We start from the raw sequence: 22,538 nt of genomic DNA on the forward strand, positions 1-22,538 counted from the left end.
TTACTATCAAATAGGACAAGAAAACATAACGAATCGGTGTCCTATCTTACCCCACCCTACTAACACACGACATTAGCAAACAAACGTAGGTGACTAATGCAACATTAGCGCCGGTGTCGTGATATATTCGTTCCGATTGATATATTTGTACCGGGCGCTACTGCGCATGCGCCGAAATGCCACTGCACATGCGCAGTAGGTCGGAACAAATAAAATACGAGCTCTAATAAACACGTACCGACTGAAAAAAAAATTCGGAAAAAAATATTAATTTGTTTTCTTTTTTTTAATTATATTTTTTTTCGACTGAATGGGAGTAACACTGACACACTAGCGTCTTGGCGCATGCGCAATAGCGCCCGGTACAAATATTTCAACCGGAACGAATATATTATGACACCGGCGAAAGTCAGCACTTGTATAACAGCGAAGATGGCTGACTCCCAGTTAAGCAAGGTCCAATATAAACGGCTATCGTTGCAAAATGTAATAGAGATTCAAGACTTTATTGGGGCCTATTACTCACCGAATGAAGAGATGCGAAAAGTATTAAACGTGCCGATAGAAGATGTTATTCCTGTAGATAAGTATCGCACCAAAAAACATCTGGAACAAAATTTCTCAATTGGTGCTTTCGATTCGGATAAATTGGTTGGAGTTATACTAAACGAGGTTGTGGAAAAACCAACAGAAGAAACAGCCACTGAGGAAGACCCAGAGAAAACACGTTTAGCTGCTAAATATACATGGTCTGCGCCTATTTTAAGGCTAGTAGCTGAAATAGAAGAAGACCCATTAAAAGAGCTTGCTGCTAACAAACTGTTTATGATGAATATGATCACTGTACATACTAATTACACAAAACGTGGACTGGCATCTGAGTTAATGCGAAGAGCTGAATTATTGGCGATAAATCAGAAATGTGATTGTCTTGTCACAACACCTTCATCGGGGTATACTTTAAAAGCAGTGAAAAAACTTGGTATGATCGTACACAAAAGTATAGATATTACCACTTATGTCGATAAAGTTACTGATACTCAGCCGTTCAAGAACATATCTCCGCCACATAACATATTTGCTTTGTGCTATAAAACTCTGAAGTTTGATTAGTTATGATTCAACGCAAGTTGTAATAGACCATCAAATGGCTAAATTTTAAACAAGAAATTGTTTTTATATAACAGACCATAACATTTTATACAACAGGCCATCAAATGGACAAATTTTGGAAATTATTGGTTTTATGTTAAAATAAATGTTTGCAATCAAGCTATTAATTATATTTTAAATGTACTTGGTAAAGAATATACTGTGATTTTCAATAGAATGAATCATTCTAGTTCCTGGTTTTAATGTTCTTCAAATGCATGTTACCACTTTGTTGCTAATACTTTGTATCACTAGTTTTAATATCGAATGTGTTTTATATTTTTAATGCAACTATGCAATAGTCTAATAACAATTCTAACTGCAATCCATATCTATGTCATTCTAATTCCAAAATGCTAGGTTTACATTTTTTTAAATGACCAGCAATTTACAGCCAATACTTTGTATCGCTAGTTTTTAAATAACCTGGTACTTTTTTAGTGCAACAGGGAAATAAATTAATATAACTGGCCCCCATGTGCCACATCTGTGCAATTCTGATTCATATGGTACTGGTTCCAAACTTTTTTAAATGCCTTTTTCACTTTGTGACTAATAATTTTAAGTTCCTAATTTTTTAATGTAAGAGACTTGGCTTTTTTAAATATTATTGAAGTTTCACTTTCCATTAGTTCCAATATATGAATTACACAGAAACAATGATTGCATTATTATGTAAATGAATATTATTATATTAAATGTACCACAATGGAAAAGTTGAACGAAGAGTATGATCTAAAATTGAAAGCAAGTAATAAAACAGAACCTTTAAATAAATAGATATACTTTATAGAATATTCTGCCATAGAAATCTTTTTAACATAAGACATAATTTTTGAAACTAAATGAGCCTGCATTAGATTTTTTAAATAACAAAAAGTTTTAGGATTGAAACCAAGTATAAAACAGATTAACAGAACCTTAAAATAAATAGCTATACTTTATAGAATATTCTGCCATGGAAATCTTTTCAACATAAGACATAATTTTTAAAACTAAATGAGCCTGCATTAGTTTTTTCGAGTAACAGAAAGTTTTAAAATGATATTCTAGTAGTTAAGTCGGACCTCAAAGAATAAGCCAATAATTCAAAACACTGCCAGATGAAAAAAAAATATACAATCGCTATAATTACCATTAGTTTTGGTGTAAAAGTTACATCATACATTTTAATTATTAATTTATTTATTGTTACAGTAAGTTATAATAAATGCACCTATTCTTGTACTACAATAAACCAAATGATATATTGTTTGTGACTATACTTTCTGCTTCTCTAAAAAAAGCTAGTAATTCGTTAAGTTCATAGACTCTTTACAATTAGTATAATTTTGAAACCAGTGTACAACTAAACCTACAAATTATAATTTGTATGCCATGTGTTATATAAATCTCGAGTTTTAACAACTGTCGTTACCGCGCCATAACTAACCTACATTTATCAACAGAAGGCACCTATGAATATCAAAAACTTCTGCTCCAACAATTTATACAGAACGAAAGAAATTTATTTACATATTGTTTCTTACAGTAGCACACTAGCCACTGATAGAAATAGCAGCAATATACAGTCAGTAGTTTCATATCTACATCATTGGGCAAGGTATATACATATATACAAGCAGCACTGATGGTGCAAGCACTTTTGGCAGTGATGAATAGCACAGGTTAGAAAAAGCAAGCGATATCACAAAGGCATGGTATATACATATGTACAAAAATCATTCTATAGTAGGGTGGGGTAAGATGGGAAATGTTTTTAATCGTTTTCTTGTTGTTTTGGGTAATAAACAAAAAATATTCACATAACTAGTTAATTCTGACCTATCTCTTAAAACTGTCGGTTAAAAATAAAAACAGGAAATATGGGATTTACTTACTATCAGTGTCCCATTTTACCCCACATAAGTACTATATCAGAGAGGCTTTGTAATTTCACAATTCGGTGGAGGAAAATATTTACAATTCCTATGAAGATTGGAATGATCTTTAGGTTTGGAATTACTTTAGTCTGTAAAGCATTTTCCGCTGCATGCGATGCTGGATCTCTCCTCTTCTCATCATTAGTTGAAGAACTTTGTGGATCTTTCGTTCATCGTATCGTTGCTTCGCGAAATCTTGTACAATGGCGTGTTCGGAAACCTGGGATCCGATAACAAAGCGCCGTTTGATTTGACGCTCGATGCGGTTTAGCTCCTCCTGATCAGATGTGGATGTGAATCCTTCTACTCCGGATAAATCTCCAGTTAGAGCCGCATCCAGAGTAGAGACTTGGAAGAGACGAAGAGCTTCATCTACTTCTGCCTCTCCTGCGAATGCTTGGAGTTTCATCTTTGCGAGAGACTCAGTGATCCTCACAACAGCTTCAAGTTGCCTCACTGTAATGGGGATTGAAGTTTTCTTCTGCGTATCAATTTCATGCGACCTCGCTCCTGAACGCATCAGTACGTATCTGTTCTGCAACTTTTCACAAGCTGCTTTTGATAAGCGTGGCCCACAGCGTGCTCTGCAGAATGAAATGTATTTAGTGAGAGTTAAAATATCTATCTCGCCTTCATTAGTTGGTTTTGAAGTTGTATTCGCTGCCATATGAACTCCCATCACATGCTTTGCGAGTGTCACATCACGTTTCTCATCATGCTCATCTTTTACAATAAAAATCATGTCAAAACGTGACAAAATTGTTGGCATAAAGTCAATATTTTGTTCTCCTTTACTATCATCCCATCTTCCATACACAGAGTTGGCAGCAGCAAGAACAGAGCATCGAGAATTCAACGTAGTTGTAATACCAGCCTTTGCGATTGAAATAGTTTGTTGTTCCATTGCTTCGTGAATCGCAACTCTGTCGTCTTCTCTCATTTTATCGAACTCATCAATGCATACGACTCCACCATCAGCAAGCACCATAGCTCCTCCTTCCACTACAAAGTTCCTCGAATTTGGATCTCGCATCACTGCTGCAGTTAACCCGGCAGCACTGCTACCTTTCCCTGAGGTGTAAACACCAATTGGCGATACCTGCTCTACGAACTTCAACAGTTGAGACTTGGCAGTTCCAGGATCACCAAGAAGAAGAAGATTGATGTCTCCTCTCCTCGTCAATCCATCCGGAAGTCTCTTCCTTGATCCTCCGAACAACAAACTCGCAATAGCTTTCTTAATGTCAAGACTTCCAAAAATTGACGGGGCGATTGACTTCGCGATGGTGTTGTAGATGTTTGGAGATGCAGCTAATCTTCTGATCTTTTCTTCGTCCTCCTGAGTGAAGGGGTTGCCCATTGATCTTCCAGGTCCTCCCGTCTCCACTTCCACTCCAAGTACTCGGATGTACGGAGTCCTGATCCCAACTCCAACTCGGCTCCCCTTTTGTTCTCTGTTCTTAGCTGTAACACCCTTAGCTGCACGTCGAATGGAGTATATGCCAATAATCGTGACCCGATTACCAGGCACGACGCGGTCACACAAATAGCGATCAAGATATAGTTGGAGGTGCCGTGGCATCTCACCCATTGGCACGGCATCTGGTGCCTCTTGCAATTTTAAAGTTTGAAAATCAACACAAACACATTTATCTGGCAGAATGAAGTATGGGTCAATTGGACAGGGTTCTCGGCCTTGTGCTTCAGTTGTGCATTTTCGTGGGAGGGTGTAACCTTCTAAACCGGGGTTGACACGAACATTTGAAATAGTGGAGCGGCATGATCGGCACTGAAGAGCGATTTGTGTCGCTTTTGCTCTTACTGATGAGGCAGACACAGCTATACCGGGAACTTTAATCAGTTTTGACATCATCGTTGCATTCAAGGCACGAACTGAAACACTTCTAGCTGAAGATTTAAAACTGATTTGAATATCTTTAATATCTTCTTCATTCTCTGGTCTTGGTCTCGTAACTTCGTCTGCAATTTCTTTCGCTGCTTGCTCAAATAGCGGTAGATACTCCGCAGGACGCTGGTATATGAAATCAGCCAATTCATCGTCATACGAAGCCAGATGTCCAAGGTCTATTTCCAGCCAGTACTCCCCTAAGTTGTAGTGCCTTCGAAGTTCGTCTCTGTACAGATAAGACACGCCAGTCGCTGCGGCAGAGACGTGGTACTCGCGCAGAAAATCTCGAAATTTCTTCTTGATTTGAGTGCGTTGAACTTGCGCAGTATCCGACTGTTCTTCTGAGCCAAAATTGTCACTGAAAAATACGCCAGGATCGTCAAACCCAGACATCGCCATCTTGAATAACTAAACGCCTAAACAACTGAATAAACCAAACAAAAAATAACGTCAACAAAAGCAACTTAAAGAACTGATAACAGATCTCCAGCAAAGCGCGGGGAAATGAGATATTTCGCGCCAAATTTTATACCAGTGATGCCGTGTGAGAAATATTTTGAAACTAAACTCAAAACTACACATGGTTACTTTTAACGAAATTGGTACGCATTGAATTTAAAGACCCTTAGCTATAAAGCAGAATATTTTAATAAAAACAATACAAATTTGAATCAATGAACAAGTCTACTAATGTTTTTAGGGAGTAATTTAGATCTTAGCGATATTGTATACCTGTAACTTTTTAAAATTGCTTTGAAATTAAAAAAAATTGTGTATTTTAGTTATAAAGAAGAAATAAACAATCAGAAAATATAAGATTTCTAATCTAACTTTCGTTGCCGTAGCAACCACTTTGTATTAGGTGATTCCCCTGAATTCTTTCAAATGAGTATTACAAAATAAAGTTGTATTTCTGTTATAAACTTGGCACGACTATGGGTTCTATACATGAAAATGAACCAGATTCAACAGTCTACGAATCAAGGGTGTCGTATTTTATGCTTCTAGAAGAAAAACAGCGAGCACTTAATAAAAAAGCATTACTTCACAGGTAAAACTATTTTGTCATATTTAAAAAGAATATTCTTTGTCATGTGTTAACTTATACATGTAAAAGGACTTCAAAGTTGCATATCTAAGCAATGTAATGATATTTTAAGGTTGGTATACATCGCAAAATTGTCCCCAGAACTGTTGGATAAACGAGATCTTGGGTATTATTATGAAGAACTATTCAAAGAGTTACAGGTTTGTTCTTTTATTATAAACACAAAGTCTAAATTTTAGACATTTAACATTGTGGTCTGTTTTATAGAGCAACCAACAATCAACGACTTAAAATTATATTAACTGTTGGTGATGTAGCATAATAACAACACAGTGTAGATTTGTTAGTCAGATCAAACTACTTTACCACAGAATACACACCAAGCTGAAGGGGTATCAGGAATTCTCCTCATATATCCTGGATATGCAGTACATTTTATTGAATCGTCATCTGATATGATCTACTCAATACTGAGGGATATGGATAAGCTTGTGTCGCAGGGAAATACATTAATTACAGATCCTAAAATACTCACACTGAGTCATGATGTCCCAACAAGGTAAAATGTCAATCAAACTGATACTCAATATAAGTTTGTTACTAATTCAATAAAGAATTGTACCGGTATTTAACTGTAAATAATTTTTTATTGTCAGACTGATAATTAAGCCATACGATTGGGTTTGAGAATTGTCGGTGTCTTGCTACATATACACCCACAATGGTACCAGTAATGAACCTTGAACCCTAGCGTACTAGCAGCTACATGCAGGCACACTTACAACCATACATGATTTTTTATCATATTAATGATATAAACTGTTTTTTACAGATTATACCAAGCTTGGAGTTACAGAGTTCTTAATATAACATCGGGCAGGGAGGAATATGAGGTTTGTAAGCATTTACACAAGTGTATTAACCTCCAATTTAACAACTTTTAACCTCCATTAACCTCCAATTTAACAACCTTTAAACATGGCTCAACAAACAAAAAAAAACATAAAACACCTTTTAAATTTAAACAAGATACAATAAAAATAACTGAAAATGCCGTTTTCATAATATTCCCTTTCTCCTGCATGAATATTAAATATCAATCTATTAAAATTGAATCCATAAATATTTGTTCCGTCACCACTGCTTGTGCAAAATAAACTGCTTGTGCAAAATAATATAAAAGTAACTTCCAGGGCAAAGAAGGAGTTGATGAATTGGTTGTTGAAGCCGTCACCTCCCTTCTTAAACTTGGAATGTTCATTCTTAAGTCACCAAAACTTAATGTGAGTATTATTATTGTTGAAGATTGTGATTGGGCTAAGTTTACTGTATGGTTAACCATGTGTCTGTTTGTCTTGGTGTAGAAAGAGACATCTATGTTGTAACGTATTAGTGAGCATGAGTTGTAGGAATACAATGCACCATGTGTGTTTGGTGTATAGGAAGACACCCATGTTGTAAATAAACAGTATGTAATCAGGCGGTCTTTATAGTGTAGAAGAAATAGCCCATAATATACCTGGACAATTAACATGAGGTGTAAAGCACAAACATCATATAACTAACTTATATACTATATAAGGGTTGTCAATAAGACATTAAAAAATCCTACCACAACAAAAAATATATACAAGCCATTTGCAGGTAACAAGTGCTATGGACACTTTACATGAAACTGTTCCTGATCTCCTTATCCCACAAGACCAACTTGCTTTCCTCATAAAACGACCAGAGCTTGACTCTCCAGCTGCATTTCTTAAACTATTTGACCAACCAGTGGATATAGCATTGGATAACGAGCTAATGTGGCCACTTGAAGAAAATATTGCAGTCAATTTAAAATAGGGTTTATTACACAGAAGATACATAGCTTCTCAACTGTTGATTTTATATAAAAATCCTAAAAAATAGGGATTGTTTTCTGTTGCATTTATATGATTGAACTTCCATATATATGTACTGCATTACTGAAGTAGTTGGGTAATACATTTTTTCTGTGACACTTGTTAAAAAATGGATTTTGTTTTTTTTCTTTACTATTTGTACAGTAGCCTCGATACTTAAAACTTAAAAAAAGTTACTAGGTAACAAACGACTTACTTTTACAGCAAAAAATAATATTGGCCAAAAATTTAAACAACAGAAACTTTTAAATTTATATTTTTAAACCAACACAAACACAAATTCTAAAAATTCAAGTGAATCCAATGTTTTTCCCATGAACAGTTTCTAACATCAACTGTACAACCTCAGTGACATCACAATTGCATCAATGACATCATAATTCCCCACATTGTGTTATAACAACAGGTAGCTTAGGTCTGTTGTTTGGTCCAACTGGAACATTTTCAATTTTTCGAACAACCAACAAACTTTCACCTAACACTTTACCTGCGTAAATAAAACAACAATTTCAAATGACCTTATATAATTTAAAAAAAAACATATATATTTATAATATTTATTTATTTTTTATTATGCTACACATATTGACAAAGCCAGGGGACAAAGGACATGATTGTTTAACATATTTTACTAACACACTAGACACGCTTTGTACCTCAAGTTACCTTATTTTTTACAACTTACCAGCTGAATTTCAAATTAACGCAAAAAAATTAAATGGATTTGATTGTTATGCCACATAGTGCCAGCGGACCAATTTCATATTTCTTTCAATATATTTTGCTACACACCAGTCACATCTGTAACTCATGTTACTTTTATTTTTATAATTTTATTAATATGGTTAAGCTATAAGAATGACAAAGACATTTAAACACTGGCTGTTGAATAACATGGCTGAAAATGTAATTAAACACTAAAACGAAGCTAGCTTTATTGCAAATTCTAAAACAAAATAGAAAAAACAACATCAGTGTTAACAGAACCACACAATATATATATAACATTGTTTACTTTCTATACAAATAAAATTTAATTTAAACTTACCAAATACAACATGTTTCTTGTCTAAGAAATCGCATTTGGCACAAGTTATAAAGAATTGGCACCCGTTGGTGTGAGCTCCACTGTTTGCCTGGAAATTTAACAAACCGGTAAATGAATGTAACTTAAATCTATCCTGCTGTGGCCAGAAAACGACAGTCTTTATGACATGGGTGTTCATATAACTCCAGCTTACGAGTTATCTAGTATGTTACATTGTAGGTGATTATTTCGAAAGGATTTTGTTTTGTTTGTATAGCTGATAATTTGATGTTACAGTAAATTGCAACTTTTCAAACTTGGGTTTATTTTTATTTAAAGGGTTACTACCTGATGATTAATCACATACAGGGATAACATTGTGTTTAATCTGTGTTTTTTTTTAATTAGGAAGTGTACAAGCAAATTCCACAAAAATATAAAGAAATATAAATATTACAAGTAGAGTCATAGACAAATTTACATGTATATGGACTATTAAATAAAATGTGTCTATAATTTTTGTTCTAACCAAAAAACAAACTTGCACTTCTGAAATACAAATACTAATTACCATAATATGCTTATGGCCTATACATGACCAAGATTGAGCTATCAACAAACTAATAATAACACTTGAACTTACCATAGACAACAGACCAGGTCCTGTATGTCTCATCTTGAAATTCTCATCTTCAAACTTTCCTCCATAAATACTCATTAAGCCAGTACCGTTGTTCTGTGTAGGTAAAAATTGCAATATTTGGTATCTACTATCTTTATCAATTACCTTATTTTAATGTTTAAGACCCTAAATGTTAGAGAATGTGTCAAAATCCGAAAAGCGCAAGTTCCCAACTACCAAGCAATAGTAGAAAGTCTGAGTTAGTATTTATATTTAAGGGTTAAATAAACACCATAATTTGTATTTTAGGATAAAAAAAGGGTCTTAGCAATGGACAAGCAGTTACCAAACGTATTGACTTTAGATGTTAGTGATTAACACTTTTCAGAAAAAATGACTGATAAATTTACATAGAAAAAATTGGCTTGCAAGAACAGCCTAAAAGCACTGACATTGCATGCCACGAAGTCACAGATATATCTTCAACATGTAGCTTATTGCTTATTATATGATCATATATAGGAAATAAGAACTTGCACGGACCTGTACAAAGTCTCCCCCTTGTACCATGAAGTCTTTAATGACACGATGGAATGAACATCCTTTATATCCGAGTGGAATTCCATCTCTCCTGCGTGGTAAGTTACATTATTAATACAGGTACAGTAGTACAGTATTGCAACTTGCAAGCATATACATAAAAAAAATGCATTTTTTTACAATATTTTTCATTTGCTAGATCAAGACTATTATTTATAACATACACTATTTTAATTTCAAATTAACTGTGATAGCACAATGAACATTATATTTTACACCCCAGTGAAGGTATTCTCGCCTAAAACTAAATTCAGTCGCTCGCAGTCATCTGAAATAAAAATAGTCGGCCGACCAAAATTTAGTTTGTGTATTTTATGTCTAGTTGGGCAACTAAATTTCTGCATAACTTATTACAGAAGTTAATCATTTAAAATTTAGCCAATAAGTTTTAGTCCCCCTAATAAAAGCCAAATCTAATCCACCAATTTAGTTTGTAGATGAGAATTCCTCCCCTGGACTGTGAAATTTAATGTTTATTATGTTATCACAGTAAATTTGAAATTTAAATGCTGTATGTTACACAAGAAATATCAGTCTTGCGCTGCGCATGGAAAATGTTGTGAAATTCTGCATACTGAATTATTATTAAGCAATTAAGTATTGTATCACCTGAATTCTCCTGTACAAAATTGGCGAAAGTTTTCAGCAGTTCTCGGAACAATGTCGGCAAAAAGTTCAATTTTGATTTGACCAATTGGCTGAAACATGAAAAATTTATTAAAACTCATTAAAAAATTAAACATATATATGTGACAAATATGTTAACAAGGGTTGTGTTCATTTAAACAGCAGAGAAAAATAACAGATAAGCAAGTGTTATAGCATCCCATAATGCAAATATATGTAAATTATTGTTAGAAAAAACACATTAGATTATAAAAAATTACCTGTCCCCCAACTGAAACCTCCAGAAACACAATCGGATTTTTTTCGTCGCAGGCCATAATACTTTAATATGGTGAAATGCAAAACTCCACGTGATATCAAAATACAAACACAAAAAAAGCGAGATTTTGATTTTCTATTGATAAAGTGTCCTTTTTTCCTTTTCTCTCAAAAATAGAGAAGGTTTCTATATATTTCTGCTACACCACAGAAGAATGTTGCAAGTTTTTTTGGGGGTTAATAATTCTATTTGCTAAACCTAACGATTACTCAAAGCATTTAAAAGGGCCTTAAAGCAACACTCCCCGATTTACCAAATGTCTTGGAGATATCTATGACAAACCCTATTTCCCCTTTCTCGCTCTCTCGGCCTCTATGGTTACGAAGTAACGCTATTTTTAAGTTACGAAAAACCGTAAATGTTAACTAGTTTGGAACGCTAAACTGAGTTCAATTTTGGTTATTTTTTTCACGTATTTAGATATAATGAATTTAGGTCCTTAACATGCCGCATAGTCAATCTGCCGTTTCGAAAGTTCAAATTTTGCTCTCACGATGGGATAAAGGGTCCGCGTTGGTTCGTGGCGAGATTTTAGTCGAGTTTTTGAAGAATTGCGTCGGAAAAACTGGTCCAGAGTTAGAGCAAGAGTTTGGACAAGCTGCCAGCCTATTTCTGACTAGATTAACAGCATGGTTAAGGCTTACTTATATGATGGGAAGTTGTATAGGGCTTCAGTTAAAAGCACTTCATGTGTTTCTAACAGCAACTAGTGGGTAGGTTTAACTGTGGTATTTAAATGGTTTAGATAACTGTAGTCTTATAAATTTTGGGGTCATGTGGTCATGTAAAGTTCAATTCTAAACTCAAGTTTTAAAATACACAAGTAATTGTTGTTCATGTATGGCTTTCATTCAATTGGCGACCACTGTGTTGGAGGAATTGCCGCTAAGTGCCACGCCCTAGGACACATTCAAACATAAACTAATATAAAGGGTAAACGATGCTAGAATACAAAGTTTTTATTAAACAATTTTCAGGCATCATTTTATGGCTGAGTTCATTGAAGTTGGGGGAGTTCTAACTTTGCTGGAGATAACTGGCTTAAAACAATCCACAGAGTCAGATAAATGTGACGCCCTCAAACTATTGATTGTAATTGCAAGTGCAGGAAGACAATATAAGGAACTGATCTGTGAAAGTTACGGTGAGATTGTGGTTTTGGTTGATTTGTACACATCATGCTTAATGTCAAGTTATAACATGGTTGTCCTCCCAGACATACATGGTGTATTCAAACATCTCATGCTAATATACAATACAATATATTACAATAAACTGCAAACCATATATTCTCAGGTATTCGATCAGTAGCTGAATGTTTAGCGAAGTCAAAATCAGAAGATACTCAAGATCATGCACGAATATTGCTACAGGTCTTTGTTACTTTGATTAAAATATTACCATTTTCCCTTCATACAACCCCTTTTACTAACTCTTTAAATTGCAGTTGTTGTTTAAAAATAACAATAAGTGCCATTGAACTTCTACTTTAGAATAAAAGTTGTTTTAACCAAAGAAAAATTTACTAACTAGCAGCAGTTGGCTTTGAACTTTGTATTCTCCAGTTTCAATGTGTATGCAGTGTGTAGTAAACCTTCACCATACTAATCCATCCATTCTTATCCATCCTCAGTTGCTTGCACAAGGCAATCCAAAGTATGGACTTCAAGTCTACAAAGGTCTCATTGCATTGCTACCATCCACGTCTCCTAAAGCTCAACAGATGGCCCTTCAAAATCTAAGGTGAAAATTCAAATTAAAAACACTAAAGTCTGTGTAGCCTAATATATAAATTATAATACAACCTATATCTCTGTGAAATGCAACTCATACAAACGCTTTTGATAAGTGGTACATTCAATTCAAGGTTATAGTTTCGTTGACACTATATAAAACTTTTTTAAATTGTTTTTCGAATACCACCAAAGTGGTATAAATCAAAATTTTGTGTGTAATTACCCTTATAAATTGTTTGATAACAAATATAACTTTCATTACAAGTTTATTGTTATATTACCTTACCAGGATAGTACAACCCATTGTTAAATCTGCAAGTCCAAGTTTAGTGGAACCTCTTCTTAATCTTCTTGCTACAGTTCATCTGGAAGTTCAATATGAAGGTAATATAGGTGTCTGGTGGGTAGGCAGTCATCAAGGTATAACTCGACAGTGAGCATGAAGTGTTTAAATACACCATTCATGTCTGATGTTTTAGAAACACCAATATTGTAACTCGACCGTGAGCATGAGGTGTATGAATACACCATGTATATAGGGTGTATAAAGACACAACCATGGTCCGTGTTATAACTTGACAATGAGCATGAGGTGTATCAACACACTCACACACATACAAAATGCCAGCATTACACCGTTACCTTTGGTAATTCATAGTGGGCAAGAGGTGTATGCAACAAAATACAATGTCATTACCATTCTGTGAAGATAAATAAATTACATTCATTCCTCACGATGTTTATTATTGTTCCAGCAATCGAATTCATCCGTGAGTTAATGGAATACGACATACAGAGCCAACTGTTGGAAGGGTTGGTTCGTTCATTAAGACCTACCAGGGAAGAAGTTCTGAAATATCAACCCAAGCTTGCAGGTAATTGGCTGGTGTGGATTTGTGGGTGAAAGCTTAAGTGAATAAATGTAAATTATTTATCCGTGTGTGGTAGGGCACTGTCGGTAGTTATAATTTGGGTGTTCTGTTTTATACACCTCGTGTCCTTGTTCCCCTTTACTTGCAAGTTACCTTGTATGTCCCACAAGAAAAAATGCCAAGAAAGTAACATACTTGGTAACTCTTAAGCTGGCATGAGGTCTATGAAACAGAACACCCGTGTTTAACGATTGTTGTTTTTCACTATGGGATAAAGTAAGTTACATTCATTCATGTAACTTTGTTGGTGTGAGTAAGCTTGAGTGACTGATCCATGGTTGCCACTCCCATGTTCACAGTCGAGTTGTTGGAACTATTGCAGTGTGTGCTGGTGATTTGTCATTGTATTACATAATATATCTACAATAAAATATTCAATTAGGAGCATCTGAATAAGCAAAGCACGACCGTGCATGAACTAATACTCCTAACAAATCTATTGACACAATTTTTATTTTCCAGAGGCGCTAGACGGCGCACCAGCGCTATCAGGTCCGTTACCTACGTTTATAAAGCAAGCAGCTGCCGCAAAAACGATCGGTATACTATCACGTGATTCGTCAGGCCTGGCTGAGCATCTTCTGCGCATGCGTGTAATACAGCAGTTAATGTACGCGATGGGAAATGTGGATTACGCAGACACGCAGCGACAAGCAGCGTTATCGTTAGAGGTAAACGCGCCTACTTTTGCTTTATCTTGGTCGCAATTTACCTTAATGCAATCTGAAGTTTGCTTAGTGGTGTTTTAAATTATCTAATAAAAATAAGCAACGCTAAACCTGCGCCCATAACACCGGCCTTGTTTGTTATTTTAAGGGGCGTTTTGACTATAAGGAAAATCGCTTTGGTGTAGATTGTAAAAGGAATAAACATCGAAATATCTGCGCGCAGTGTTGTTTACCGCATTCCAACGTAACTATTTCTACATTTGTTCTCTAATGACTTTTCCGAATAACGCAGATCGAATTGTAAATGGTAACCATTTTCAACACCAATTTGTTGAGGCATTGTATATACGTATTTAACTCTTTGTGGCAGGTGTCAATTTGATAACGTAGATTTAGGCCAGATTTGGCCCATTATACCCCAACACCCAAGGGGCATGTACGTAATAAAGCCTTCTATATCGTCACAAACATTAACTGTTGGAACAATGTAACGATTATATCTTCACTATCATTACGCGACGTCACGCTTGCTTTAAACCCAGTTCGTTCGAAAAGATAAAATCTGAAATAAATTACTGATTTTGACAAAAACCAGATAACTGTCTCTTTGTCAAAGTTAACATGTGACGCTATTTTATCACTTCAACCTTTTATGACGTAATTATGATGACGTCATACCGATGATGTTGCCTAATGCCAAGTGTTGCGATGTTGCCTAATGCCAAGTGTTAATGCCAAGTGTTGTGATGTTGCCTAATGCCAAGTGTTGCGATTTTTTGTGCCGGATAAAAAAGTTCTGTCTTTTTTTTGTTTTGTGTCCACAATTTTTACTTTATACTGATACTCAAATACGGTTTAGAAAGCAGTCTGCAACCCCCCAGTAATTTTACTGCAAAGATCCCATAACTCTGTAAATATTTAGTTTACCAAATGGGCGGAAAAAAATAGAATAAAAACATGTCCCATCTTATACCAAATATCATTTTTGTTTCCCACAGTACTTGGTTCGCATCTTCCCCTCTGTGAACGAAGCTGTGAAGCATGCTATGGGTGAACAACTGTATGAGTTATTTATGGTAAGTATACCGCATAGTTACCAACAAGTTACATACGTAATATAACTTGTCAGCTATACAACGACTGTCGTTACCCGCAACGCAAGTATAATAATGTGTAATTTGTGCATTCAAGTGTAAGATTTATATTGAAATCATGGGTGCCTGAGCGCCTTGTGTAATGGGCAACCCTGGCCTATTCCCCATGTCCCATTATACGTGCCACGCTCTATAGGACCTCAGCCTTAGAGAATAGAATAGAGCGGCTGGTTTTCCTATGTTGGTCTAAAACTCTGAGGTTTTGAAATTCCCCTGATTTTTATGACCTTATTCAAACGTGACGCAACATTGACGTAATGGAAAGATCCACTTTAATCGGATTGTTTCGGTTCTGTTGATATTTCTGTCAAAAGTGACAAAAAAAGCTAAAAAAGGCGTATCGAAAATTTATGCACAAAGACTGTGCATGTTTTGACAATAACAACCGTTGATCCTGGATCCACTTTTAACCGGTTTTATCCGGTTCTGTTGATTCCTAGGCTCGCTATCTGTTTCCAAATAAACAACTCACGAAACTTTAGCTTGCTTCGCTAGATATTTCACCGATAAATAACTAATCTGATTTCCCGTCGATAAAAACCGGTGTTTGGCGATTTTAGTAGATTTATAGTGCTTTTAATGTTTTCTCATTTTTATGCAAAAATTATTCAAATTTGCACAGGATGCTTAAATTTAAAATATGCAAAATTCTATTGTTGTTTTACCTCTCGTGCAATTCATGACCATCAATCACGTTTGTTACGTCACAGACAAATGCAGAGAACATGTACATGAGTTTGAACGCTGTACAAGCTGACGTTTTGGTCTCCAATAAAGTCACTTCATCCACAGCTGGTACGTCATAAACTCATCAGTGATGTCATAAGAACGAACCGTTATTGAAAATTCTAATAATAACAACGTCTAGTAAAGGTGGGGAAGATGGGACACCTTTTTATTCTTTTTTCGTCTCATTTGGTGGTAGAAAAAGACCACTTAAAGAATTATAAAACCATATCCTCACGATTCCCATGCACCGTTGTACATTTTTTAAAACATCATCAGGATATTTGAACCTATGTGCTAAATATGTCCCATCTTACCCCAAAGTTCTATAAAAGTTACGTCACATTTAGAAATTTAAAAATAATAAATAAATTTTACCGCGCTTTTTAAATATTTTTATCTTTATTTGCAGCTGCGTGAACAGCGGCCGAGTTTTTGAAAGTTTTCTTGTTTAGCGTTTTCATAACATTGTAACATTACTGTAATAACTTTGGACGAAATAAATCCTATTTTACGCGTTATTTTGTTGATACTTCACTTAAATACTCGCCGTTGGCGAAGTTTTTGTTAATATTTGTTTGATGGATTTATTTTAAAGCTTTGAGAAATGACTGAAACGTGGAGGCAGTCGTTAAATCTAAGTAGAAGTTTGAAACCAAATTTGGTGACGACTGGGCCGCGGTGTAAAGTAGAGCTCATAAAGCTGTTCTGTCTGGCGTGGAAAACCGCGATTTCACTCGAGTACTTTATTAAAGCTTGGCGAACCTAGACCGAAGTTTGTGTTTTCGTGGTGTTTAGTTACTTAAATGCCGCATCCGTGTTTTATGTTTACGTTTTGCTTGAAGTAGGCTTAGAAAGAGGTGTATTATTAAGTGATAAAGGTATTAATGTCAAATTTAATAAAATATGTAATTTTAATCTAATTTTATATTAATATCAAAGGAATTTTACAATTTCTTTAAATATTTTAGACCTAAATGATTAATTGTAATGAATAAATTATTTAAACTCACATTCAAGGCGCAAAAATATCCCAAAAATAAATCGTTTTTGCAGTTCTTTTGTTTAGGTTCATGGCGCCGATACCTTGCAGCATAAAGCCAACACTGCGGTAATGGGTCGTACTGGCTTGTCAGTCACTGCCTTGTCTGGTCTTAGCATCGGTTATTCAGCGCTGGGCACTGTTCATGTGCAGTGGTCCGGAAAATCATGTTTGAGACCAAATCATCGAACGAAAATAGCGAAAATTTGCGCACAGAGCGATTCCGTTTCACAAGTTCCTAGTGAGACCACGTGGGACAATTCAGCAGGCAGTTCTAGATTAGACAGCAACAGAATACTGTATCATATTAAGTTGTATCGAAAAACAACAGATTTTAAATGCGTTAAACATTAAATAGTTTTTCGTCAACAAAGTATTTTTCTCAATTACCTAAAACCTAAAAGTCAAACCAGGTTAAAGTGTCAAATCAAATTTGTATTATACTTATACTGATAAATAGTTTAAACAAACACTAAACCAAATAAATTATAAACTTACACTGGTAAATGGTTTAAATAAATAAATAAAGGTTAAATCAAATCATAAATTATTTAATTTATATTGATAAATAGTTTAAATAGTTAATAGAACGATAATGCGGCAATAATACACATTCTCTAAGGTCATGTTTATAATTAAACAACAGCATCCAGATATAAGTTCCCTTGAGGCGTAATGCTCAAATTACATATAACAACGGTGGCGAATGACCTAGTTTAGAACTAACGCCGGTAACTTGCTATGTAATTTAGTTTAGTTATTACAGTTGTAATGGTAATCTGTTAAGTAGATTTAACAGCAATGTTATTTGATGTAGAAGCTTATACATAGGAAGAGAAAGGTGTTGTGAACAGAACAATTATGTTGATTGACTGAATTTCAATTGGTTATCCTCGCGTAGCGGGTTAGCAACAGTCGTTATAACACGAATGTTCTGTTTCGGGCCTGCGTATACGAGCCACCACGTATGTAACTTTACAGATAACAGAAAATTAGTCCATATTTATGTTTTGGAATAATTTAGTAGCATTATACAATTGAGAGGTGCAATTTTGAGACCCTTTGTATAAAGATAGTAATGTGGGGGGGTAGGCTAAATATTACATAAAAACTATACTTTATTTTGTGCTATAATTTCGAAAATGTGTAGATTATAATACCTTGTTAGTACAAGTTGAAGTGCGTTGTAAAAAGACAGTTTTAGGTCAAGCTAGATAAGAAGTTTGCAGGCTCGTCACCTTGACAGGCGGCAATCAACCAGCCAGTTATTTGCAAAGTTTCGGGTCATTGAACGAGAGGTTCCTCAACGAAGATCGCTTTCATTGTTGACGGTTCGACTAAAAATATCCAGAAATAGGTCAGAATTCTGCAAAGTTGTATATGTAATACGAATAGGAAGGAAAGTAACATATTTCATGTTACGTGTTGCAATTCAATGATCTCCCTATCTCTATTTTAAATATAAGAACAAAAGTTTAAGCAGATGGTATGTAGTTAGGTAGACCTATTTAGTAGCGAAACAAACAAAATATATACGAGTACAGTTTTACCAGCGAGTTCTTCAAATGCAAACAACCAGCTTTTTTACGTTTTCAAGTGAATTCCGTTAAAATTTCAGTTTATTCACAATTAACAACTCATATTTCCTATTTATGTTAAAGGTTATTATGGGTGACGTTTTGAAAGCCGGGTTAGTGTTTGGTTTTTATCTGCTTAGTGTTTCGCATTTTGCGCAATGTGGGCCGGTGAGGAATAACACAAGACCGAACACACAACGGTATAGACTTCATTCATCGGTTCAAAACGGAAGAAATCGTTCGCTGTCGTTGTCAGAACTTGAGTATCTGACACGCAGGACGTCACAGCATTTAAAATTTGGTCGGCGAGTCATAGCTGGAGCTTTGGCCGAAATATCCTCGCGTCACGATCGGGATTGTTCGGACGGAGATCGGATTTTTTCGGTCGGAGAAATGTTCACAAGGGAATCGGATCCATGCGAGAGGTGTCTATGTGCTTCTACAGGGCCGCAATGCTCAGTGACGAGATGCCCAGAGTTATCTGAGAGCTGTATTGAAGTCGCAAGACACGCAGGGGAGTGTTGTGTGCAGTGTGTAAGGGAGGGATGCGATGAAAACAACAGGACTTATCATGTTGGGGAATATTTTAATGTGAGTATGTGTCAGATTTTTCTGGCACGAGTAATATAGTAGGGTAGGGGAAGACGGGACACTTTAACACATTATGTCCAAGTATCAAGATCGCAGTTTTAACAATTAACAACGGTATATAGGAGTCGTAAGGATACGGTTTTATAATTCTTTAAATATTCTTTGTTTACTACCAAGTGGGCCAAGAAAATAGAATGAAAAGGTGTCCCATTTCCCCCACCCTAATAGGCCTATATATCCTACATACCAGTAACATCTACTTACCATACAGACTTCTCCTTGCCGTTTATGTAAATGCGAAACCAACGGAAGGGCTTACTGTAGTGTGGCTGATTGCGAACCTCCCCCGTGCATTGATTCTATTAGGCTTCCTGACCAGTGCTGCCCAGTATGTCCGGAAGGTAAAATATGTTTGGAAACACTGCTTAATATATGCATAGTAGAACGTTATATCTGTAAAAACGGTATGTTAATGATAATGTTTATCTTTTTAAAAGCGATAGCAAAGATCATGCAGTACTGTGGGGTGCCGAGATGGAACAGTTTTAGCACATAATATAGTGGGGTGGGGGAAGATGGGACACCTTTAGCACAAAATATATAAATATCCTGATCGTGTTTTAAACAATTAACAACGGTCTATGAAAGTCGCGAGGACAAGGTTTTATAATTCTTTGAATTCTTTGTTTACTACCAAAATGTACGAGAAAATAGAATGAAAAGGTGTCCCATCTTTCCCCATTCTACTATATTCAAATATCCTGCTGACAATCATGAAAATATATGTATGTCAAGCCTACAGCTTCCAGAACTATATAAAGTTAATTAAGATAACAAAGCAATTAAATTTACTGTAATTTGGGTTCAAAAGTCTGGCAATTACCGGAATGTAGTTCGCACAACTAAACGATTTCTCGGGCCTCTGGAACGGCGTTTGGATAATTGGCAGACGTTTCAAACTCAAATTGCATTAAATTGAATTGCTTCCGCCTGAAATCTGAACTAGTGTAAAGCAGTACTGTGGGTAAAGATGGGACACCTTCAGCACATAATGTTCACATATCTTAATCGTGATTTAAACAATTAACAACGGTCTATGGGAGTCGCCAGGATATGGTTTAATAATTATTTGAATATTATTTGGTTAGTGCCTTTAGGAACGAGAAAATAGAATGAAAAAGTATCCATTTTACCCTAAACTACTTTATTTAATATTTCTTTATAAAATGCGATCGCTACACCCATCGTTTACATACAATTCAGTTTCTATTTGCCTTAAATATCTGGAATAAGCCAAGAATATAACGAAGTATAAACTATATATAAAGAACTGTTACTTTCATCTTAAAACATAAACTAAACCCGGACTAATCTCAGTTTACATAAACACAAGACGTTGCTACTTCTTCATTCGCGACAAGCGTTCATTGGCTATTTGGTAGCAAACTAAGACTAAACCGAACCCGAGTTTGCAGCAATAATTAAAAGACGCCGCGTGAAATTTTTCATTGCGCTAATTTTGAGCGGCCATGCATTCTTACAACTGTTGAAGACCAAAAGGTCAATAGGTTCGAATCCAGTCCCAGTAACAAATATTTTTCTTTATACTCACTTTTTCTTTCGGTTACATATTAATTCATTTTAATTAATCAATACTTATTGTATTTAGGTTTAGCAGTCATTTTATATAGACTGCGCTGTTAATTATATGTTCTATTTGGTATCATTTAAAACTTTATAATCGTATTCGAAGAAATGAATCAAAACTTAGTAGGGTGGGGGAAGATGGGACACCTTTTCATTCTATTTTCTCGTCCTATAATTGGTAATAAACCAAATAGTTTCAAAGAATTTTAAAACCTTTTATCACGACCGTTGTTAATTGTTTAAAATACGATCAGAATGTTTGAATATTATGTGGTAAAGGTGTCCTATCTCCCCACATTCTGCTATATGTCCAATTAATCTGTTCCCAGGTCCCAACTGCTTTGCCGGTGGTCGTGTCATTCCTTCAGGACAAACAGTTCTAATAGACAATGGCTGCCGCCGATGCCGCTGCACCAACTACGGTCGCTATTGGGCCGGCAGCGATCAAGCCGATTGTGACGTCATGCCCCATTGTCAAAGATCGAATGAGGGAAAATAACCAAAAAAATGTTTTTTTTTAATTTTCCAAAAATTGCTTTCCGGTCGCGAAAACGATGGCCTATAACGTCACAGACGATAACAATGGAAGTATTGTTCGACGTTGGCAACCCGCTGGCGGATGAATATGTTTATTGTGATTTGTGTCACGTGGTTTCGACGTCACTTTTAATTAAGTTAATTCCATTTTTTTATTTGTTTGATTTTATCCAATTTATCTAAGTTGTAGTTATCTAAGTTGTAAAATGTTGAAATATTTAATTTTTTATAATACGCGAATTATTCTTGGAATGTCCGTATTATTACGTGTTTCGCTCCGTAAAAAGCGCGAAAACGCGATTTTGACATTGTATGTTTGTTTCGCGCGAGGAAGATAAGCATTGTTTGGTCACAAACAAGTTTATGAATCCTCGCGAATCAAAGAGCGATTTGTTCGAAAGTTCCTTATGACGTCACAAGGTGCTTCATTGTCTACTGCACAGGTGTATTGTTTCGTAATAAAACAAGGTGCTCCATAGCGTCATCTAGCTGTTTGAATTTATTTATCCTTGATTGCAACGACAGTCGTTATAATGCGGGTGTTCTGTGTTTTACACGTCGTGCATATTAATGTTTTTTGTGTGTGTACCAACTTAGACAGCCCATTAGTGACCACTGGAGCAATTGCCGTTAAAACATACAATGTGGTGGCAGCGTCGAGCCCCGAACCGTCGACTCTGAGCTGGAGGCGGAACGGGCTAGCCACTTTGTATTTGTGGTGAATACGCGCCAATTAGAACAAAGTGCTTTGATATTAATTATAACGTTCAAGGGCATGAACTTAATTGATTACAGGGT

The 22,538-nt window shown here is 35.5% G+C and overlaps 6 protein-coding genes and 1 long non-coding RNA gene across 8 annotated transcripts; 4 read left to right on the forward strand and 3 right to left on the reverse strand.

Moving 5' to 3' along the window:
- The first annotated feature begins 432 nt into the window (after positions 1–432).
- On the forward strand, positions 433–1,113 carry LOC100184524. Its single transcript, XM_002125079.1, has one exon. It carries the CDS (start codon positions 433–435, stop codon positions 1,111–1,113), a length of 681 nt encoding a protein of 226 aa, XP_002125115.1.
- A 635-nt stretch (positions 1,114–1,748) lies between these two features.
- Positions 1,749–5,649, reverse strand: LOC100180633 (DNA replication licensing factor mcm5-A-like). Its single transcript, XM_002128689.4, has one exon. It carries the CDS (start codon positions 5,380–5,382, stop codon positions 3,154–3,156), a length of 2,229 nt encoding a protein of 742 aa, XP_002128725.1. The 5' UTR covers positions 5,383–5,649; the 3' UTR covers positions 1,749–3,153.
- Positions 5,650–5,845: 196 nt separating this feature from the next.
- LOC100185341 (testis-expressed protein 47-like) lies at positions 5,846–8,038 on the forward strand. Its single transcript, XM_002128667.5, has 6 exons — positions 5,846–6,034; positions 6,144–6,231; positions 6,403–6,590; positions 6,864–6,924; positions 7,225–7,314; positions 7,676–8,038. Exons 1-6 carry the CDS (start codon positions 5,919–5,921, stop codon positions 7,874–7,876), a joined length of 744 nt encoding a protein of 247 aa, XP_002128703.1. The 5' UTR covers positions 5,846–5,918; the 3' UTR covers positions 7,877–8,038.
- LOC100182981 (peptidyl-prolyl cis-trans isomerase CYP22-like) lies at positions 7,863–11,318 on the reverse strand. The gene is made up of 6 exons (XM_002128583.5): positions 11,072–11,318; positions 10,794–10,882; positions 10,128–10,215; positions 9,606–9,698; positions 8,984–9,071; positions 7,863–8,422 (listed from the first exon to the last, which is right to left on the reverse strand). Exons 1-6 carry the CDS (start codon positions 11,126–11,128, stop codon positions 8,310–8,312), a joined length of 528 nt encoding a protein of 175 aa, XP_002128619.1. The 5' UTR covers positions 11,129–11,318; the 3' UTR covers positions 7,863–8,309.
- Positions 11,319–11,491: 173 nt separating this feature from the next.
- Positions 11,492–16,867, forward strand: LOC100175156 (armadillo-like helical domain containing protein 1). Of its 2 annotated transcripts, XM_002128444.3 has the most exons (10): positions 11,492–11,843; positions 12,108–12,274; positions 12,427–12,503; positions 12,764–12,873; positions 13,156–13,250; positions 13,622–13,741; positions 14,261–14,469; positions 15,465–15,542; positions 16,331–16,415; positions 16,759–16,867. In XM_002128444.3, exons 1-10 carry the CDS (start codon positions 11,575–11,577, stop codon positions 16,764–16,766), a joined length of 1,218 nt encoding a protein of 405 aa, XP_002128480.1. In that variant the 5' UTR covers positions 11,492–11,574; the 3' UTR covers positions 16,767–16,867. The 2 variants fall into 2 exon arrangements, with proteins under 2 accessions (XP_002128480.1, XP_009859300.1); XM_009860998.3 differs by having other exon boundaries at positions 16,331–16,867.
- A 109-nt stretch (positions 16,868–16,976) lies between these two features.
- LOC113474416 lies at positions 16,977–19,950 on the reverse strand. The gene is made up of 3 exons (XR_003396078.1): positions 19,821–19,950; positions 18,549–18,725; positions 16,977–17,662 (listed from the first exon to the last, which is right to left on the reverse strand). It is a non-coding gene; the product is annotated as an uncharacterized LOC113474416 (long non-coding RNA).
- On the forward strand, positions 19,019–22,228 carry LOC100186918 (von Willebrand factor C domain-containing protein 2-like). Its single transcript, XM_026835404.1, has 3 exons — positions 19,019–19,556; positions 19,828–19,957; positions 21,533–22,228. Exons 1-3 carry the CDS (start codon positions 19,041–19,043, stop codon positions 21,700–21,702), a joined length of 816 nt encoding a protein of 271 aa, XP_026691205.1. The 5' UTR covers positions 19,019–19,040; the 3' UTR covers positions 21,703–22,228.
- The last annotated feature ends 310 nt before the right edge of the window (positions 22,229–22,538 follow it).

This window comes from Ciona intestinalis, chromosome 8, assembly GCF_000224145.3.
Source record: "Ciona intestinalis chromosome 8, KH, whole genome shotgun sequence".
Taxonomy (NCBI): Eukaryota; Metazoa; Chordata; class Ascidiacea; order Phlebobranchia; family Cionidae; genus Ciona; species Ciona intestinalis.

Excerpts from the sequence above, each read along its gene's own strand:
- LOC100182981 (XM_002128583.5), bottom strand. The coding sequence starts at position 11,128 with ATGGCCTGCGACGAAAAAAATCCGATTGTGTTTCTGGAGGTTTCAGTT. Across the intron at positions 10,216-10,793 it reads TTTTGTACAGGAGAATTCAG|GAGAGATGGAATTCCACTCG; the intron begins GTGATACAATAC and ends CTTACCACGCAG. Across the intron at positions 9,699-10,127 it reads AAGGGGGAGACTTTGTACAG|AACAACGGTACTGGCTTAAT; the intron begins GTCCGTGCAAGT and ends TTACCTACACAG.
- LOC100185341 (XM_002128667.5), top strand. The coding sequence starts at position 5,919 with ATGGGTTCTATACATGAAAATGAACCAGATTCAACAGTCTACGAATCA. Across the intron at positions 6,232-6,402 it reads AACTATTCAAAGAGTTACAG|AATACACACCAAGCTGAAGG; the intron begins GTTTGTTCTTTT and ends ACTTTACCACAG. Across the intron at positions 6,925-7,224 it reads CGGGCAGGGAGGAATATGAG|GGCAAAGAAGGAGTTGATGA; the intron begins GTTTGTAAGCAT and ends AGTAACTTCCAG.
- LOC100184524 (XM_002125079.1), top strand. The coding sequence starts at position 433 with ATGGCTGACTCCCAGTTAAGCAAGGTCCAATATAAACGGCTATCGTTG.
- LOC100175156 (XM_009860998.3), top strand. The coding sequence starts at position 11,575 with ATGCCGCATAGTCAATCTGCCGTTTCGAAAGTTCAAATTTTGCTCTCA. Across the intron at positions 11,844-12,107 it reads TTTCTAACAGCAACTAGTGG|GCATCATTTTATGGCTGAGT; the intron begins GTAGGTTTAACT and ends AACAATTTTCAG. Across the intron at positions 15,543-16,330 it reads AACTGTATGAGTTATTTATG|ACAAATGCAGAGAACATGTA; the intron begins GTAAGTATACCG and ends GTTACGTCACAG.
- LOC100186918 (XM_026835404.1), top strand. The coding sequence starts at position 19,041 with ATGTTAAAGGTTATTATGGGTGACGTTTTGAAAGCCGGGTTAGTGTTT. Across the intron at positions 19,557-19,827 it reads ATGTTGGGGAATATTTTAAT|ACTTCTCCTTGCCGTTTATG; the intron begins GTGAGTATGTGT and ends CTTACCATACAG. Across the intron at positions 19,958-21,532 it reads CTGCCCAGTATGTCCGGAAG|GTCCCAACTGCTTTGCCGGT; the intron begins GTAAAATATGTT and ends ATCTGTTCCCAG.
- LOC100180633 (XM_002128689.4), bottom strand. The coding sequence starts at position 5,382 with ATGGCGATGTCTGGGTTTGACGATCCTGGCGTATTTTTCAGTGACAAT.